This window comes from Pecten maximus, chromosome 3 (genome assembly GCF_902652985.1).
Source record: "Pecten maximus chromosome 3, xPecMax1.1, whole genome shotgun sequence".
NCBI lineage: Eukaryota > Metazoa > Mollusca > Bivalvia > Pectinida > Pectinidae > Pecten > Pecten maximus.
This window is the reverse complement of record NC_047017.1, coordinates 42,772,417-42,793,948: the sequence shown is the minus strand read 5'-3', so window position 1 is coordinate 42,793,948 and position 21,532 is coordinate 42,772,417. Positions and strand designations below refer to the sequence as shown.

General features: G+C 34.7%; 1 protein-coding gene across 1 annotated transcript; it reads left to right on the top strand.

Annotated features, from left to right (window-relative positions):
• The first annotated feature begins 10,906 nt into the window (after nucleotides 1-10,906).
• Nucleotides 10,907-21,141, top strand: LOC117324261 (protein FAM98A-like). Its single transcript, XM_033880038.1, has 11 exons — nucleotides 10,907-10,995; nucleotides 11,611-11,759; nucleotides 12,283-12,339; nucleotides 12,649-12,729; nucleotides 13,751-13,860; nucleotides 14,302-14,412; nucleotides 14,735-14,929; nucleotides 16,553-16,652; nucleotides 17,819-17,901; nucleotides 18,084-18,180; nucleotides 18,449-21,141. The coding sequence occupies exons 1-11, from the start codon at nucleotides 10,958-10,960 to the stop codon at nucleotides 18,904-18,906; spliced, it is 1,479 nt and encodes a 492-aa protein (XP_033735929.1). The 5' UTR covers nucleotides 10,907-10,957; the 3' UTR covers nucleotides 18,907-21,141.
• The last annotated feature ends 391 nt before the right edge of the window (nucleotides 21,142-21,532 follow it).

The window sequence follows — 21,532 nt, the reverse complement described above, 5'->3', positions numbered from 1 at the left end:
TGAAAACCAGTGTTGGAGCCTACAACGTACTTCTACATTTACAGATTTTATCCTTTATTTTACATGTCAAGGTCTCGTGGATTACCGACGATTAAATGCTTGAGAAAGATATAATTTATATACGATCGTTGTCAGTGAGACCAGAGACCTATATACTATATAGGTCTCTGGTGAGACGATATAAAAGAGCTTCACAACAATTATAATATTATTGATAGTTTACGTACATGTACATACATGTATCATAGGTACTTATTAAAGCCATAATTTTAGCTCCGTTTTTTATGTTTAAAAACATACAATTTAGTTCATCGTGACTTATCATAATTAATACTAAACTTATCAAACTCGCAATGATTAAAGTGTATGATTTATTTATTTATTTATTTATTTATTTATTTATTTATTTATTTATTTATTTATTTATTTATTTATTATAATTATCGTGAAGTGATTGAGATCCTTGTGATTTTACTTTCCATTCTTGTGTGGCAAGTCATGTCTTCTCTTAAAACAGGACTTTAAGAATATACAAACATTTTCGGAGAATTAAGATTTCTCAAGTTTGAGTGGGTAAGTATACCGCTAAACAATTACCAGGCGTGAAATTACGGTCCACAAGCTCGTCACACCTGTAACTGCACCACAGGTGTCTGTGATTTCTGGCGTTCTAATCGGCACGCGCCGAAAATTGCTTGTGAGTTGACGCGTTTGGTTTCCATGCACTTCAAAAAAGTTCCGAAGATATGCTTTTACTGGTTGTACGTAAATTGAGCTTGGATTTGGTTTAGAATTGCGTTTTTACTATAGGTCAGATTCAGATTCTTTATTTGCTTAAGTTTTACAACTTATCACAATAACACAAGACATGATACATTATATACAAAGGCAAACATAACAGCACAAGTATCTACCTGGCACACAACTTTCACCATACGTCTCTCGCCCATTCAATCTATTTGAAATTAGATGTAATTAGTGTGTTTGATGGAAACTTAATTACACATAACTTCAATCAGATTATGCCCATACTCACCATTCATACAATCTCACATGTATCCCCTACCCCTCCCCAGCCACCTACAAACCCAATATACACATATGAGATAGAGTGAGAGTACAAAAAATACATCTGGTCTTAAATCAAATTTGACTTTCTTCTTTCAAGGGCTAGACTGATATATTTCCCTAACTTACACAATTCTTTTACATTTTCTGTAGTTAATAACTGAACAAACTTGAACATACTCGGGTTCCTTCTGTAATATGGTTTCAAATATTTGTATCTAATATCACTATAAAAATTACATTTAATTATGAAATGAAATTCATCTTCTATGTCGTTATTATTACATAATGTGCATATTCGTTCATTTCTCTGTAAATTTCTATATCTCTCTCTTTCAATAAGCAAATCATGGGCCGATAATCGTATTTTGGCAATATTTCTCAAACATCTAGTATTAATGGGTTTATGTAAATATGGTTGCAAACAGAAACACATAGTTAAATATTGATACAAATTTCCTTTAGGAGAATTATTTACTATTGTTAAACATTCTTGCTGGAACATATCTTTTAACCTTAACTTAAAAATCTCTAAATCAACCTTCTGAACTGTGGGTAAATTGAATATGTATCCGATTCCAATTTTTCCTAACTCCTGTCTTAAATTTACTATCCAGTTATCATTATTCGCTACCATATCTTCAAGACACTCCTTTAAAATGCAATTATTAGTATTTTTGAGCTTCATCCAATAGGAGAATATTCTAATTTTTCTAACTATTAACAATGGGACTCTACCAAGTTCAAAATAAACCATTGCATTTGTAGTATTTTTCCTTACACCTAATAGTCTTTTCAAGAAACCGATATGGATCTTTTCAATGTCTGGAGCTTTGTGAAAACCCCATATTTCACACCCATAATTTAATATACTACTAACATATGTATTGAAGACTGCCAATGAGGTTTCTATATTAAAATAATTACGTTTACAAACATTAGACATAGCAAATAGAGCTTTGTTTCCTTGTTCGGCAATTTTCTTTTGTGTCTTAAAAAATTTCCCGTTATAATTCATCATTAGCCCAAGATAATTGAATTCGTTCACTATTTCGATTTCTTCATTATTGTAAAACCATTTCTCATTATTCCTAATATTGCCCCCGTTTCTAAATACCACTATTTTGGTTTTATTAATATTAACAGTTAAGCTCCATTTCCTTGTATAATTGTGTAACGAGTTCAGCATGCTTTGTAATTCTTCAGGAGATTCGGACACCAGCACCGTATCGTCTGCATACATGAGTAAAAATATATTAATTGTTCTTATTTCTATTGATTTACAATTATCATTGATAAAATTGATTTCTAGGTCATTTATGAACAGTGTAAAAAGCAGAGGTGACAATATTTCCCCTTGGAATAATCCACAATTCACTTCGTAGAAGTCTGAGAGACCATTATGCTTTATACAGCATCTTACATTATCATATAGACTTCTAATAATCTTCAGCATTTTACCTTCAATACCCTCCTTAATCAATTTAAACCAAAGATTTTGTCTACTTATATAATCGAATGCCTTTTTATAGTCGATAAAACAACAGTACAACCTTTTCCGTTTTCTAAGTGTCCTATTAATTAAACACTGGAGAGAAAAAATAGCGTCTACAGTAGAAAGATTTTTTCGGAAGCCAAATTGCGCATCAGTAATCTTATTGATCGTTTCATCTAATTTAACTAACCTTCGGTTAAGCACAGAGGTGAATAACTTACCAAGACAACTTACTAATGTGATTCCTCGATAATTATCTGTATTATTAATATCTCCCTTTTTCAAAACTGGTATACAACTGCCAATATTCCATGTTATAGGAAATTTGCCGGAATCAAAAATACGATTAAATAAAGCAGTCAGACATGGAACTAAACTATCTCTTCCGGTAATAAAAAAATCATTATATAATCCATCTAAACCACATGCTTTGTTATGTTTAAGGTTCCTTATTGCCGTATTAACTTCTTCTTCAGTAATATTATTGTCTAATTCTTCGTAGGTGACTTTAGTACATGTATCATTAGTGTTTTCATCATATTCTCTCAAAAATGCATCGATCTCTTCATTTTCATCTACGTTTGTATCCGAAATATTTTTAAAATGTTCGTAAAAATCTTCCTTAGTTAACTTACAGTTATTTTGTATAGGGAATACATTTTAAAAATTTTGAAATCAAACACATTATTTTTGGAATTCAGTGAGTTTCCTTTTCCCTACAAGCAAAAATTCGTATCTCAAAAGTTTGCCTATAGAATAATTAACCTAAGTTGGCTCATTCATATACCCACATGTTGAAAATTTACTCTATGCTTTCATGGACAAGTTTTATCTATTTCGGACGATTATCCGAAAATCACAAATAGGAGTATCTTCAAGTGGATTTGCAACGTATCCATTGCCGTTTCGGCTAGTAAAAATTCTAAATTTTCAGTATTTATTTCACATCATGTATGAATTGCATATTAAACTTCTATTACTAGAAGTATCATCACCGAAATCAATATTGGTATGCAATAAACCATGCCCTTAGAATAAAGGCTATATGATGTAAAGGTCGTTGCATGTTATAAACGGCCCGTTATTCAAATATTATACGTGTTACAACGACCCGTTAAAATAGAAAATTATTCAAATTTTACATGTTATATACGACCCGTTATAATAGAAAATTAGTAAGATCAGAGACCTATTTTTCTGGTAAGATGTTACATGTTGTATACGGCTCATTATAATAGAAAATTAGTAAGATGTTACATGTTATATATGGCCCGTTGTGATAGAAAATTATATGTCCCTGGTTTCGGTAGCACTTGTTATTAACTAATTCCCAAATATAACTCAAAAGGTGTATTCAGCACTTACATTATTGTTGTCTAATTCGCATTAATTGCAAGCACGTGCTCACGTTTGTTTCTATATATTTCCTATATGGCGGTTCTGACCCGTTAAACCTGTCACAGGTCAGAGATAACCGAAACGAGGTCAACGGCGGTGGGCTTCAGGTGTGTTTTCGAGAAAAATCGCAATTACTCTAAAACTATAGTCGCTATGAAAGTCGGACTTTCAGCATTTTTAGTTTCATCCTAAATCACATTTTTTAAGCTTAACATAGCAAATCGTTCCGGGTACACTTTAAATAATGAATCCCAATATGGCTATAAGATAATTTGTAAATAAATGGGAGAAATGATAAGGATTTTATATCAAATTAAAAAAAAATTTTTTTTACCCCAAAACACAGCAAAAACATCTATACATCATCACGATTCGTACAGTCTGTAGAATGTATTAAATCTATACTATACCAGAGACTTGTATATCACAAGTGATATACAAGTCTCTGACTATACACAGAGATAAGAACATAGCTACTTTTATATTTTCCCGTACAAGTGGTGGCTCCCTTTATTCGTGTATATATGTCTCTGCTGATATACAAGTCTCTGTATACATTAATTATATTCCAGGTGGTTTGAATAATATTGATACCTTTTGATAAATTAACCTAAACTTAAAATTATAAAGTCTAAATTCCCAGCACCCCTAACTTCCAGGGTCACTAGACCATAAATTTCGAATGACATTCCGTAAATGAAGGCAAGCTATAGCAGAGACGCTATAGTGAGATATTATGTGATCTAACTGAAAAACTAAAAAAAAAAAAAAAAAAACTGTAGCGGAACTGGACTAGGTCGATGTTCGGCGACCAGGTAGTTCAATCGGTAGAGCATCCGGCTCGTCTTCGGAGGTACCGGGTTCAATCCTGGCGTGGCTGTGGATTTTTCTTCTCCTACTACATAACGATAGACCAGAGACGTATATACCATCACAGTCAGGTAAGTTGTGAATCTTATCACAGGTAAGTTGCAAGGTTCCTTTGAACTGCAGCCAGAGAACACTAGATCACAGTCCGGGTGTATCTCTGAACGCCAACATTTTGAATTTACCTGTAGGGCAGTTTGTTTTGATAGTGATTATAGTCTTTTTCCTAAAAGGAGTCCCAATGCCAACAGGTAAATTTACCTGTAAAAGTTACGTAACTGTTGATACTTATATTTACCTGTAGGTAGAATTAAGCATTTAAAATCAAGTATTTATTATAAATATTATATTATTTATCATATATATCTAATTTCAAAAATAAAAAACGACAATATAATATCATATGCATGAAAATTGTTTTTACGTCCAAAATTATTTATTTTATTATATTTTAGTCTTAAAATTTCATTTACATTCTATTTTTTTTTTATATTTTATATATTTAGATAAATAAAATAGTTAAATGTAAGCAGCTGTAAGGGGTGCACAATCAGTAATATACATGGAAATATAATTTCCCATCACAAGCTTGTTCTATGGAACAACCAGGTACAGATTTAATTACTACTAATAACTACTGTGATCACATGTTCACCATCCTTCCGGAAAGCTTTGACCAGATTTCTCCGTGTTCAAGTTCAAGTTCTTTATTACTTTAAACCACATGGTTTATCAGTATATAAATTACATGTACAACAAGTCCTCACAGTCCTCACAAATACCCAAATTCAAATTCAAATTCTTTATTGCATTTAACTTTACAGCTCATTTGCATTGTACAGATGTAATAGTACAAAATTCAGTTGGCGTACATACGGGACACTGCACATATAATTATATCAATTAATTAGAGAATGGACAACTTCATTACATTAGAGATTTTCTCAAATTATTTGCGTCGTACACAAATTTACTTAAAAGATTTAGCTCTTTTACTTTTGTTGTGCTTAATAGTTGGACAAGCTTAAATACACATGGCTTTTTCCAATAATATTTTTTTTATAAATTTCTGCCTTAGATATTGATAGACTGGACATACAAGGAAAAAACGGAATTCATCCTCAAGATCTCGATCACAAAATTTACAGATACGTTCACTCCTAACTATATTAGAATAACGTCCTGACTCAATACTCAAGTTATGTGCTGATAACCTCATTTTTGTCAATACAATACGATTTTTCTTTGGTGTATATTTAGTCAAATAACTTTGTAATACAACATCACTTACCAAGTTTTGATATAAATGGCACTTAGGCGAGTTTTCTAAAATAACAGATAATTCTTGACGTGCTATGTCATTAATCCTTTGCTTGATCAAAGGTAAGATATTTGAATTTATTGAATGTTGGTTTAACCATACTTCACCATAACCAAGACTGAACAACATATCTTTGACACATTCAACCCATTTAAATACAGTATTTGATTTTGGTAAATTCAATAAAACATCATATGCGGTTTTCAAAATACAGTTATTAGAATTTATAATTTTGACTCACACACCCAAACTGATCCACACATACCCACCCACTCACACAACTTTCTCTGTGTAAGTTTCTATTTCCGATATTTTAACTGTCTCTGTGTAAAGTTTTATTTCAGACATTTGATCATTTTCATTTCGATATGAACATGTGATATTGCCTTATCTGTATTTGCATTATTAGTGCTAATAAGATGTCTATGTGTACAATATTAATGAAGCGATATAGATATGTTAGTGCTGAGATTGCTGTAAGAAACTAATTAAAATTATTTAATGCTGTAATGGAACTTAAAATGATACAGTAAATATATTTATTGCTAATAATTTTTTTTAATAAACAGTGGAACTTAATTAATTCGAAGTCGACGGGACCACGAAAAAACTTCGAGTTATCCGAGTGTTCGAATTAAGCGAGTTATCGTTTTTGGTGAAAAGTTTGGTCAATATTTGTCAACATTATATAATCATTATAACTTCGCTCTGTCGCTCATCAGTTTAGTGTGAAGACTGGTCAATACATGTAAATATATATGTAATGTTTCGTTATGTCACTTGTAATTTGGTGTAGTTTTGCCGATATACAGTCACGATAAAGTTTCTTTCACTTAGTCACTTCAATAACGATCTGATGTGCAAGTCATGTTTGCAAAAGGTAAACGATAAAACGGAATTCGACAAAATAACAAGTTATTAATGTCAAAACAAATAACCGTTTAAGTTTAACACAGATTGCATACAAAACGTAACAGAACCATTACCTTTTATTGGACATATATAAAATACTGTTTGATCGGCCTACTTACTTTTTATTGATAACCACGCCATTTCCATGTGTATTAGCACCGGAAGTTGGGCTGCGCATGTGCGTATAAAATGTTACTGTAACTGAGTTGGCGTTTTATCCGATTTAATAGACAGCACTGACCGTTACAGTTGTACTCTGAACACCTCGGCAGTAATTACGCTATTGTTTCAGCAGTTTAAAGATTTAATAGGCGCCGGTGACTGTGTCATTTCTACACCTGTAAAAACATCAGCCGGGTAGATCTACCGGTGTGTCAGAGATTAGTTCCGCTTGAGCGAACGGGTAGATGAGTTGTTGACTATCGTGTGTACTGATATCGGCGACCGCCTTGGGAAATTACCTGATGTAAGTACAGCAGTACTTTTTATCACCAAGACTTGTTGTTATAAGATTCAACCGACAATTTCTTTTATGAATTTATGAAACACTTATGTAGGTTAGTAGTGCCGATATGTTCAGTATTACAAACAAACGGAAGTTAGCTCTTAAAAAATGTCGGCGTTTGCCACCGATCGACGAAAATTATACTTCGAGTTATTCGAACATTTCAAGTAGGATTTTTATTGTTGGGACCAAACTTTTACTTCGTATTATCCGAGTTTTTCGAGTTATCCGAATTCGAATTTTCCGATTTTTTTTTACTAAGATAAAGAGAGAATTCGGCCGGGACCGGCGAGGTACTTCGAGTTAAGCGGGATATTCGAGTTATCCGAGTTCGAGTTAACGAAGTTCCACTGTATTCTGTATTACTATATTACACATTTTGTTGAATGCATGTATGTACTAGAAAAAAACCTTAAGTGACGCAGTAAAACATATGTGTTGCTAATTATTTTCTTAAATATATTCTGTATTACCATATTGCTCATTTTGTTGAATGCATGTAGTACTAGAAAAAAAGAAAAGAAAAAAACACCCAACAACAATTCTGCTGTATGCTATATATATGTGAAACACAGGTAAATCTCAGGTAACTGTACAGGTAAAAAAAGACAGCTTATATGAAGCAGTATATAATTACCCTCCCATTGTTTCCTGAAACAACACCTACCTATTGTTTAAAAAAATGTTGGCGTTCAGAGAACACCCCCACAGTCCTACCTGTACCGGCATTGAAGATACAGGTAAAACCGTCCATGGCCGGAGGGGTTGGGGTTGGGTTGGGGTTGGGGGTGTTAATATCAGCTTTACGCTGACGATATGGTGCTATTTTCGGAGACTGTCAAGGGTTTGCAAGATCTACTCGATAATTTAGAAAGGTATTCAAACCAATGGAAACTTACTGTAAATATTGAAAAAACTAAAGTCGTTGTTTTTCGAAAAGGTGGTGTAGTTCACTACAATGAGAAATGGACATATCAGGGTAATGACCTTGCCTGTGTAAATGAATTCACATATTTAGGAGTAAGTCTGAAATTTAATAATAAATTCAACTGTATTCAAATACAGCTATCAAATCAGGGTCGGAAAGCAATGTTTGCACTTTTTACAAAATGTAATCACATGCAATTAAATATTGAAACTATGCTTCATCTTTTCGATACATATGTTGGAAGTATTTTAAGCTATAGTTGCGAGATATGGGGATCGTCAAAGGCAATTGACATTGAAAAGGTCCACACACATTTTTGCAAAAGAATAGTTAATGTAAAAAAATCAACCTCAAATGCGATGGTGTATTGTGAACTAGGTCGTTTTCCACTACAATATTACAGGAAACTAAGGATAATTAAGTACTGGTTTAAGTTAATTACTACACGAAATTGTATTTTAAATCGTGCATATGGATTTTTAAGAAATTGTAATACAAGAAATTGTTTCAATTGGGTAACTTTTGTTAAAAATGAACTTTTTTCGCTTGGTGTTGGTTATGTGTGGGAAAACCAGCAAATGTATGCAAGTTATATCGACAATATTTTGCCAGTTATTAAGCAGAGAATTTTTGACCAAGCTCAGCAACATCTACACCATTTATTAGAGTCATCCTCAAAATGTCATATATATAAACATCTTGTGGACATTGTAGCATTACCTTTTTATCTTACCAAATATATTCCTAAAATATATAGAATTTGTCTTACTAAGATACGTCTATCTGCACATTGTTTAGCCATTGAAGCTGGTAGATATAATAATACTCCAAGATTAAGACGATCTTGCAATATGTGTAATAATAGACAACAAATTGAAGATGAATATAATTTTATTCTTGAATGTAATATTTATAGAAATTTAAGGAAAAAGTACATCAAGCGTTATTACTGGAATAACCCATCTGTTTTTAAATTTATTCAGCTATTCAGAGTACAAAATGTAAAGGAACTGTGTTCTCTAGGAAAATATATACATGAAGCTACTGAATTAAGAAATAATTACTAAACCTATCATTGTTGTTATGATGTCTGATTCTCTATATGTTATGTACTGTTGTATACGCCATGCTGTAATTTATGTACAATGTTTTTGTGACTGATAGGCCGTACGGCCGAAAGTAATAAAAGAATTGAATTGAATTGAATATGGTGACATCAGAGACGTATCTGGATAGAGTAAATCAATTTTGTTAAAATTTGGAATTAAATTCTTTTTAACAACTAATCTAAACGCAAGTGAAATATTGCAACACCGCCAGAAAGTAACACGACGGTCTCGTCACAGGCAGGACAAAAAACATTGCATTTGTGGTAGTTATTGGAAATCTGCTATGCAATTTATGTTGGATTAAATCATGTATGCATGTGAAGTTCTTCCAACTCTCATATTAGTTTAAACATTATTTTATTCAACAAGACACAATAACATTACATATACAGAAAATAGCAAATGGGATGGGAAAACAAGCTTAAAGCTTATATTAATTCCTTTCCCATTCACACAGAAAAGCATATGCATCTTCGGAACTAGGACACCTTAATTTTGATAACTAAGAACAAAATAATATTTTGCATAGTTATATAAATAAACATGTGGTGAATATAATTGACAGACATGATTTATGGCGCCATTGTATTGTTAGACTATAGATAAATGAGTTACCTTTAAGTACGAAGTACAAATGTAACATTTTACATAATTTTGTAAAAGTACATGTGTTGAATAGAATTGATTATAGATGATTCATGACACCATTATATTGTATGACCATGGATATATAAATTTACCCTACAGTACGAAGTACAAATATGTATACGATACCATACAAAACATAAATATTAACTAAAGCGTTTACTTACTTAACTAAAAATATTTCCTCATTTTTCTGCTTTGTATAAACATCATTACCCCATAAAAGTGTTTTTTCAGTAAGAATAATATCTAAGTGTAATAAAGTATTTTGTCTGATCGTGGTGTATTTTTCACATGAGAGTAAATAATAACTCTTATATTGAAACACAGGTGCCTGACTCGTTTTATCTCATTTATATGTACTCTATATGTTATTATTTTATAAAAACGAGTCAGGCACCTGTGATTGAAATATAATCAGGCTTTGATGATACACCAAATTATACTATTTATCGAAATGATAGGTATTATTTTAACTTGGAAATGGTCAACTGTTGTCAACACATCAATGTATTATTCATTGCAATTTTTATAGTAAAAGTATGGACACGAAAAATTGAAGAAATTGCGACACGAAAAAAGAACGGTATACCGAATCCTTAATGAAAATTCAAGCACGAAAGTCTAAACTAAGCGATAACATCGCCGGAAGTTCATTATGAATTTTGCTACGATTGCAAGCCGGTAATGTAAAGAACGTGCTGACAACATGGAAAACGATATACTCGATTCACTGGAGGATTTAAGGTTACTTAATTATATTCCTGACACGTATTAATTAACTTTTAATTCAAGCTGTTGATAATTGAATGTAATATATCAGTTTTTAACTGGTGTTACCACAGGGGCGTGTCTTGTTTAAATTATTAAGCTAGAAATACCTATATACAACTAGACATGCCCCTGTGTTCTAGCCCCTGTGTATTACTTCACCGACTAACCCGATTATTCTGCAGCAAAATAGTAACTACTTCCAACACCGGTTCCAACACTACTGTATATGTCTAACTGTAGTGATGCCATCATTTATCCAAAGGCATGACTGTATTAGCGTTGTCTTTCGATAAATCCATTATATAATCAAGTTGGTGTATTGATACACGATGTTCATACCTGTGAGTGATAGAGTAGTTGATATTCAATATTTATTTTCCAGTTTTCAGTACATGAAATGCAGGTAACACCAGCAAGTTTGTTTTTTGATAACTTCCAGCTTAGCTATTTTTCCAATTGCTGGAGACTCCCTATCTCACTCACAGTCACAAGGGTATGTTTTTTCTTGTATGTGGATACAGTGAGAAATACCTATCGATCCTGATTGATTTATGATTGGTAATTATAGTTCTATAATTAATACTACAGATATGATGGCCCACTGTTAGAGGAGCAGGCATTCAATGAAGCTGTAGATGTAGGACCCGCCTCTGTGGAGTACACAAAGCTGGTCGCCTGGCTGACGGGTCAACTCCGTGATTTCTGTGGCCTAGAGGAGTGTGCTAATGCTATAAACAGTAAGCCGAGTTTGAACTGAATGCACAATGTTCTTTTCTATCACAAAGTCCACAGTATTTTTCTTGGGTATTTTGGGAAAATCCAATTGACAGAGCTGGGATAATTTTATATGTAAATGTTAAAAATTATGAACAAATTGACAGCTGATTTTCAGATAAAATCCACAATTTATTTCAAATTAATTACATGATCAAATTTTTGTTACATGTATTTTCTAAAACCATGAAATAAACTTAATAAGATCTTCAAACAAAATTTTATGCTTTTACAGTACATGTACATAATATTATTGAAAGGCCAATCACCATAGCAGACATATTTAAAAGTGTGTTTGTATTCTTTGATTCAGACACTGTCTAAAATATTCAAAGCTCTTATTAGACCACTCTTGAGAGTATGCAGCATGTGCATGGAACTCATCTCTTAGTTATGGATTTTGTGATATTGTATACATTGTTGTATGTCAGTATTGAAATTGCAGTAAATACTGATAAAACAAGATATTGTGGTTTTGTTTTAAAGATCCTGATGAAGCCTCCAATTTTATCATGGAACTTGGAAGTTGTCTCAGAGAACTGAGTGAGTGATATCCTTTAGATATTTTATGATAACAAACCAAGTTCAGTAATTGGACATCAGACTTCATTCTTGATATGTTAATTGAAAAACAATCTTTATTTATTTTTAAAATAAGCTCATATAGACTATGTTTACTTCTAGCTGCTGATGTATTACTGTAATCACTTGTACAGATAAATGGAAATTTCTGTTTTCAATGTTTATATGGTAATATCTTGCCTGATAATGAATTGATGTACCATGTAGAAATTCCTGAGTTATAAGAAAAACACAGGGTCGTTTCTATTTTGCATATCCACATGTCTGTAGATTGTCCACATAAGGAACTCTTTGAAGGAACACAAGTTCTGGACAGACTGAACAACAGGAAAAGTTGCCTACAGCTGCTGGGTAAGTGTGCTGACAAGTAAAAGTAAATCTGCTCAAAGATGAAATGCATAACTCCTTTATCCAGTGTATCATACTATTTTCAGTTTAAGATACCGGTAACATCTGAAGAGATGCTCTCCAAATGGTGTTTGCTAACTTCTCAGTTTGATACGAGGAATGATTGATATGGTGTGGGCCTCGTATTGAAGGAGGTACTCAAGGATGTTCTTTTTAAGACCTACTATTCTCTGACTACATAAGGCAGTGTACCCAAGGACTGGTCTCATTTGGTTAGTTTATATCAACAAGGTAGCACTCTAAAGTAAACAAGACAAGTGGCTTTTGCAAAATGGACAAAGTTGGTTAGGGTTAGGGTGAAAGAGTCTGTCATTGCCATGGCTACTATTCACGATTGTGGCTTTAAATTGATTGGACATCCGCCTTATTCACCTAATCTCATTCCATCAGACTTTCATCTATTTCAAAAACTGAAAACAGCTATTTCAGGCACCCTAACCCTAACATGCAGTGGATAACTTTCTGAACAGCCAAGAAAAGGAGTTCTATAAAAGTGGCATAGCGACCCTTAAACACTGAGGGCAAAAGTGTATAGATACTGAAGGAGATTATGTTGAAAAATAATACTATCTGTCCGGCAAAATTCAAATCCTTCAATACGAAGCTCACAACTTATTAATCGGCCCTCGTAGTCCAGTCAAGCTGAGTAATGAAACTTACACTAAAAGAGATTTGGAACAGCACAGCTTGATTGAACTTGTTGAAAGAAAAAATATTTAAGCTAAACATATTTTGATGAAGAGATCCACATATCTAATCTATTAAGAACCCATTTTGGTGATCGCTCAATTAATAATTAGCCATTAGTTGTTTTTATAGATGATGATGATGATGATGATCACTTGTGTATTTATATAAATGAGATATCGCATTAGACATTGCTCCTGGTTGATAAAATTATGTAAATGTATTTGATAATAGTCCATTCTGTTGGGATATAATATGTATTTTATATTATTATCAGACTACCTCACAACAGAGCTGGCCTCAGTAAGGATGATAGCCTCTAAAAACCCGAGTCAGCTGAAGGCCACCCCTACCTCCAACAACTCTACATCCAAGGCTGTAGAAATGGTAACTGATATACTGTACAAAGGGTCTATATTTTTGTCAGTACTGAATTTACAGGTTTTCCATATAGCAACTTTGGTACCATAGTTTAATAGCTGGAATTTTTGTTTTGGTGAAGTTTTAAGTACAATGTCACGTTAAAAAATATATATCTTAATTATTTTATACTATAATAATAGAATACTGTAGATATGATTATGAAGTACATATTGAAAGTCTGATTTTAAAGATAAAGATTATAAAAACCTTGATTATGTGATACTGTGGAGACAGATTTGTGGCTTGTGTACAATATAATCACTGCAGGCCTATATAGCATATAAAGATTTGTCATAAAATTCAACTTAAAAAAACTGAAATAATTTCTCATAAATGTCTTGAGTAAATTGGTCTCCAGTACACATTTAGTTAAGAGGACTTTGTTTTTCCTTGTGGTATACGTAGGTAGAGAGTGATGTGGCCAAGTACCTTCGTCTCCTGTTAATAGCACTTGAGATCTCCAAACCTCCTGCCAACATCAATTCATTTCAATTATTCAGCAAAGTGGAAGCAAAGGTAAGGTTCAAGACATTCAATTAAACCTCCCACCAACACTTCTTTATTTCTGCCCTCAGTAAAGTCAAGGCTAAGGTAAATGTAAGTTTCAGGAATCTCCTATCCTCCCACCAGCATCACTTTATTTCTGCTGTTCAGTGAACTCAAAGCTAAGGTAAACGTAAGGTTCAGGAATTTCCAATCCTCCCACTAGCATCACTTTATTTCTGCCCGCAGTAAAATATTGGTAACTTATCATTTAACAGTTCTGGGGTAGGTTTGTTTTTGCAGCTGAATTTGTTTAGATGCTTTTTATTCAGATGTACAACATTTTAATTTGTAGGTTAAAGACCTAGTGTGCAAGTATCCTGATCAAGCGGGAACATCCTTACTGAAAGCTCGCCTCTCCGATAAACAATGGAGTCAGGTGATGAATATAAACGAGGCCCTGTGTCGCGAGTACCAGACAAGACGTGAAATGTTGCTGAAGCGTCTAGATGTTACAGTCCAGTCTTTTATGTGGTCGGACAAGGCTAAGGTAGGCCAGCATGGTAGGCCAGCATGGTAGGCCAGCAAGGTAGGCCAGCATGGTAGGCCAGCATGGTAGGCCAGCAAGGTAGGCCAGCATGGTAGGCCAGCATGGTAGGCCAGCAAGGTAGGCCAGCAAGGTAGGACAGCAAGGTAGGACAGCAAGGTAGGCCAGCAAGGTAGGCCAGCAAGGTAGACCAGCATGGTAGGCCAGTAAGTTAGGCCAGCATGGTAGGCCACTAAGGTAGGCCAGCAAGGTAGGCCAGCATGGTAGGCCAGCATGGTAGGCCAGCATGGTAGGCCACTAAGGTAGGCCAGCATGGTAGGCCAGCATGGTAGGCCAGCAAGGTAGGCCAGCATGGTAGGCCAGCAAGGTAGGCCATCATGGTAGGCCAGCAAGGTAGGCCAGCATGGTAGGCCAGCATGGAAGGCCAGCAAGGTAGGCCAGCATGGTAGGCCAGCATGGTAGGCCAGCATGGTAGGCCAGCAAGGTAGGCCAGCAAGGTAGGCCAGCATGGTAGGCCAGCAAGGTAGGCCAGCAAGGTAGGCCAGCATGGTAGGCCAGCATGGTAGGCCAGCAAGGTAGGCCAGCAAGGTAGGCCAGCATGGTAGGCCAGCAAGGTAGGCCAGCATGGTAGGCCAGCAAGGTAGGCCAGCATGGTAGGCCAGCAAGGTAGGCCAGCATGGTAGGCCAGCATGGTAGGCCAGCATGGTAGGCCAGCATGGTAGGCCAGCATGGTAGGCTACAGCAGAGGCAATGGTATTGAAGATATCTGTACTTTACTATAACTTTAAGTTGGGGTAAAAAAAAGAAATAAAAAAGTTGTTTTTTGTCCAAAGATCAATCAAAGTTAGTGATCTTCTCCATTGAAAACAGTGTAATCTATCAAATAAATTTAAAAAAAATTTAACAGTAAAATATTTAATACAATGTACTGCAAATCATACAAAATTCTGGGAAAGGAAGTATTCTAAATAACACACTGAAATGATTCAGAGATTTTATATATGAAACAGTTTTACAAGTTCCATGTAAATGTTATAATGCTACCAGGAAATGGTTTTGTATAGGAGATACACAATGCTTGTGTACCCTGTTAATATAATACAACATCATGTCACATATATTTCAACATCACTGAATAATAGATAAGACGTTGGCTATAATTACTTCATTTCTATTAAAGAAGTATGTTTTACAGAGAGCTTTTGAATTCTCATATTCATTTCAAAATGGCACTAATTCAATAATATGATGTTATTATAAATATTAACAAACACTACAATCTTGAAATGTTCAGTATAGCCATAGCTGACTGTCACTTTCTTTTAGATTTCATACGTGACGGGCATGGGAGGGGGATTTAACTTTGTATATAAAATTGTAAATAATGACTGTATAATAAAAAATGTTTACATTACCGTATATTTTATAGGGGTAAGACACTATCATTGGTATTAAAAGGTTTCCTGATGGGGTAATTTATTTATTAAGTAGATAGGAAGTACGTTCAGAGTGTGTTCCTTGTCATTTTACTTTGAATCACACTGTGATTACCTCCCTTTGATCATAGTTGTTGATGATCTGCTTATGGTATAAAGGCCTTAAGAAAAACTTTCATTTATCTTTTAGCAAAAAGAAAATGATATTGCAGCATTATATCAACCAGTCCGAAAAAGTCTTCAGGCAAAACCTACCATAAGTGTAGCACACATTCTGTCAGCCAGGGACGGTGAGTACCTGTAATACTAGGCCTCATATGATGTTTCAAAAGACGAGAGAAAAAAACAGTCTCCCCTACTGTGTAACATGAAATATTATTTAGAGTAATGTCCCCTACATGGGACGTCACTCACAGTATTGTATTGTAACATGTCACAGTTAATAATCCAATTGGTACCCTCATTTTATGTATCCTGTAAATTCTCCAGAATGGTGTAAATTTTTTAGTCAAAATCTGATTCTTGAAAAGGGATGTGTGTACGATACACACGACCAAGTCATTTTTTGGTTTTCGGTCTCAATCGTGAGCCACACATGTTCCGCACACATGCGATCTCACTTGAGCAAGTTGCGTATTCAGGTCCAAAATGATGTATGATGACTCAATTAACTTCAAACAAAACTTGAAATATTAGATATATCAGTACTTAGTTAATTCTTAACTTTAAATAAATCGCTTTGTAAATCCAGAGCTTTGCCAGAAACTGATAACGTTTCACTTGTTTATTTACGAAAGTTTTAACAGTGCACAATTCGGCAAGGATAAGACTTACGTCTTGATCTCGTGCTGCAGTCACTGTCCAACTGGCTGGCCCTATAAATTACAATCAGACTGTGAAAACTTCTCTTATTCATCAACATATTTATTTTGTTGATATAAAAGTAATGGCCTGCACACTGACAGCAGAATTGTTTCCATAAACAAAACAGCGACCAGTGTTACATTATGTAGCCTACTGTACTCAGCTTACCCATCATTATAACAACTCACCAATATATACGAGTGCACACTATACTCGAGAATTTAAGGTACCTTAGGTGCTAAAAAGTTGCAACTTTTGTCCTGATGAAGCCTACTTAAAGGCGATACCGGTCAACAATAAAAGATGAACCATTGAGGTCCCCTCACTTTGCCTGTTGTGATTGACTCCGTCTACTTTACTTTGTTCCCTTACTTCAATCATCCTACATACATTAGGGTATCCAGACTAGGGACCCAGAATTCCACCAGCAAATATACTCACCAGCATTGGCTCTACCCTCCCTTGTCACAGGAAATATTATTGTTGAATGAATTATTGTTATTGGTCGATCCTCTTACAGTTTCTGTTGTTTGTTTTCTCTGACAAGTAAATGTATTAGTTATATTAATAATGTCCACTTTGTATTATTTAGACCTGACACGACTAGAGAAGACCAGTAGTGGTGATGCCAGAGAAAAAACCAAGTGTGCCATAAATAGAGTTCTAATACCAAAGGTAAGCAGATCCAAGGGAGGTAACTAGTGTCTCTTCCTCAGTTTAGTTATCAGATGGAATCAATTTAACTGTCTGCTATATAATATTATGATTATCATATTGTATTATTGATATTCTATGAAGTAAATAAAGTCTGTTGCTTTTACAACTTTAAATGTTATGTAATTCTTCGGTCCTGGTAGGTGCCAGATAGAGGAGGTCGTGCCTGGGAACTAGAGCCACCTCCACCAGAAATGCCATCCTTCATGAAGAGAGAAGCAGGACCACAGCGACCACAAAGTAAGTGGCAGCAGCCAATGAACAACTAAATGTATTTTTTGTGTTAAAACTTCACAACAAATCTGTATGGTACAGTATTGTTTGGTTATTTTTTCGTGTACCTTATTGCAAAAAAAAAATTAAAGAAAAAAACTTGGCAATATTGCTTATCTAATATGGGATTTGTCCAAAGCAGAACCAACAAATGTTGTGTTTTGGAACTACTGAGACTTTTACACTTCACATTACTGTACAGTTTATACATCTGATGTGCTTGTTTTTGTATTAGGTGGGTACGGAGGAGGCCGTGGTGGAGGAGGTGGTCGCGAAGGAGGAGGTGGCCGTGGAGGCGGAGGAGGAGGAGGAGGTGGAAGGGGAGGAAAAGTGCAAGGAGGTTGGGGTGATGCAAACCCAAACCAGCAAGGTGGCAACTGGGGTCAAGGCGGAGGTGGATACAACCAGGGGAGAGGTGGATACCAAGGAGGAGGTGGTGGGGGTAGCTATGGAAACCAAGGAGGTGGTTATGGTGGCCAAGGAGGTGGATACAGTAACCAAGGAGGTGGAAATGGTAACCAGGGAGGTGGTTACGGTGGTCAAGGAGGTGGATATGGTAACCAGGGAGGTGGGGGTGGTTATCATCAAGGTGGACAAAGTGACAATTATCAAGGAGGTGGAGGTGGAGGGCGAGGAGGTAGAGGAAGAAAGGGAAGTGGGCGAGGTGGCAGGGGGCGTGGTGGAGGATATTGATTGTTTACAATATTCCACAATGAATGTCACAACGTTTCTGATTGGTCATGTGTAAGGAGAGTTGTTTGAATGGGTTTGTTTGAGAGATTGAATGCTTTTAAGGCACAATTGATGCAGTTGTTGAAGTTCTGGTGTGTATACAGTGACGATAGTGTTCACCTACATCAGTATGGTTATCGGAAGATAGTGTACACCTACATCAGTATTGTTATCGAAAGATAATCAAATGATCGCTAGAGTAATGTTTATGTATGGTGACATCTGTTGAATTCCATTAAAACCTAGTCTTGTTAGAAAATATTGCTATAGCTTACAGAATTGTTAGTCTCCTTAAGTATGAATAGCTTGCTATTTGCTGGCTTTACTGATATTTACAGATACATGAAAGGTTATGGGCTGCAGGCTTTCAGTATGACACAACTGTTCAACCTCATTATCACCCAAAACATTTACATCAATACCATTATGTTTTGAGATACCAGAACGCTTGATTATGATAAAAGCTGTTTGGATGATTTATGGTTTAAACATACATTGTAATAACGAAAAAAAAAAAATTTCCGAAGAATTATTGATTAAATTAGCAGTTAAGTATCTAGTTCTTTAAACTATGAGCCATTGATCATGACAGTCCAAACTTTTCGGACCAGAGTTATTTATTTATGACAAAGTCAGATCTAGTGATTTTAAACTCTGTATCAACATTTGTATGTCTGTAAGGATTACTTGTGTATTAGTCTGGTTTTAAGCCAGTACCATTTTTAGATGAAGAAGAGGGCAGGAAACTGTGTTTTGTGATTCCTGTCTACCACAGTTTATCAGGTAAAGCCTGGTATAGATTACAATTTATAAATATGATACCTCACTACAGACTTAATAACTTGGTAGGATACGACACTGTGTCTGATAAAGGAATTGGTCACAATTTATTTCCTATCAGTTGGCTAATATACTTGTTAAGTATGTCTATTTTGCGGTCAGTCCATAGTAAGATAATTTGTGATGTTACCAGTGTCAATCAACATTTGTTTGTTCCCAGATATTTATTATGGTCTGGTTTATTTGTTCATGTACATATAAAGGTATGTATTGTTATGACTTTTCACTACCCATTTATGGGAGATCTTGAATACCTCAAACCTTGTTGTGGTTGGTTCCCCAGACTCCAGTTCAAAGTTACTTGGAGTATAATTCAGTACCAATAGTATGTAATAGAAGGATACAGTTGATGGCACAAGCGACTGGAATTCGCAACATCAACATACTTTCCTTGTTTTGATTATTTAAACAATGTATTACTACGGGCGAGTTTGATAAGAAAATATACCGTTGTGACTATGGTCTAACTAAAGAAGGAGCACGCTCTCTTTGGTTACATACAATACACATGTGTAGAGAAACAGAAAATCACGTTGCACATGTTTAGCCGTAGTTGTATTCACATTAGATGAAACATACTCACTACAGTCTATGGTTGTGTTTATATTACACAAATAAGCTGTTTTCCATACCAATTATCTGAAGTTGTTAATACCTTATACTAGTTCTTTCTGTTTAAATATACAGCAAACTTGTATTTTGTATCTACATGTAAATTATGCTTTTACACTTAAGTTTTTACATATGAGCAGTTTTGCATATTGACTCAGTATTTTTGCTTTGTTGATATTTTTTGCATTGTCAGTACTAATACAATATGTTTTATAGTATGTCACATGATGGTGCAATAGTTGGAAGTATTCGGAACTACTCCTTACTATCAGATATTAAATGGTATGAATTAGATACAGGTATTTTGGTTCACAAGAATCAAGACTGAAGTTTTCTGACGTGCCGAGACATAATCGATTAATCAGGCTTTCAACCAAATCAGTTTTAGCCAAAATAAAGTGCTATTTTGTCCTTCCAGTTACTCGTTGAGATTTTAAAGGTAAAAATGTTATATGTTTTCCTGTGGTTAGTGAATGAATATTAATGATGATTTTAACCTCTCTGCTCACGGAAACACGAGGTATGTTAATGGCATTGTAAATGTACTGTTGACAGATACAGGGGTTGTCTGCCCCTGGGTCCTGTTCTGGACTCCAGTTGGTAACTTAATCTCTCTGTCACTGATGTCAGTACCGCTGTCTGTACTAGCCCTGTGTTTCATTGTCGCCTCTACAGACAGTATTCTATACAAATGTAGTTATTAATTTATGCAAACCTAAGAATAAATTGTATTATAACAATTTCTTTTATGTTTTTGTTTGTTTTTAATCTGTATGATTATACTTTTTAGTCCATCTTGTGTTGTCTTTCTTACCCTATAGTAGACTATTCAAACTGCCTTTCGTCCATGATCCATCTGTATTCCGTCCTTAAACAATCATTATTTGGTATTTCTTGAGGAGTACTAGAGGGTCATTTCTCAAACCTCGCATACAGGTTCTCCTTGGTCCCCATTTGTGCCCATTTGAATTTTAATCTGATCGGGAAAACGAAATAGCCAACAGATGACAATCTTGGATTTTGGACTAAGTTTATTATTGTCATTATTATTCTTGTCAAGAAATGAAAGGATATTGCTCAAGCTTGATGTGTTGGTTCCTGGTAATGCCAAGTTTGATCAGGAAAACAAAATGGG

What these genes read in the sequence shown, in the direction of transcription:
- LOC117324261 (XM_033880038.1), top strand. Translation starts at nt 10,958, where the DNA reads ATGGAAAACGATATACTCGATTCACTGGAGGATTTAAG. An exon ending in CATCCAAGGCTGTAGAAATG is followed by an intron (nt 13,861 to 14,301) that starts GTAACTGATATA and finishes TGGTATACGTAG; the next exon opens with GTAGAGAGTGATGTGGCCAA. An exon ending in CATTCTGTCAGCCAGGGACG is followed by an intron (nt 16,653 to 17,818) that starts GTGAGTACCTGT and finishes TGTATTATTTAG; the next exon opens with ACCTGACACGACTAGAGAAG.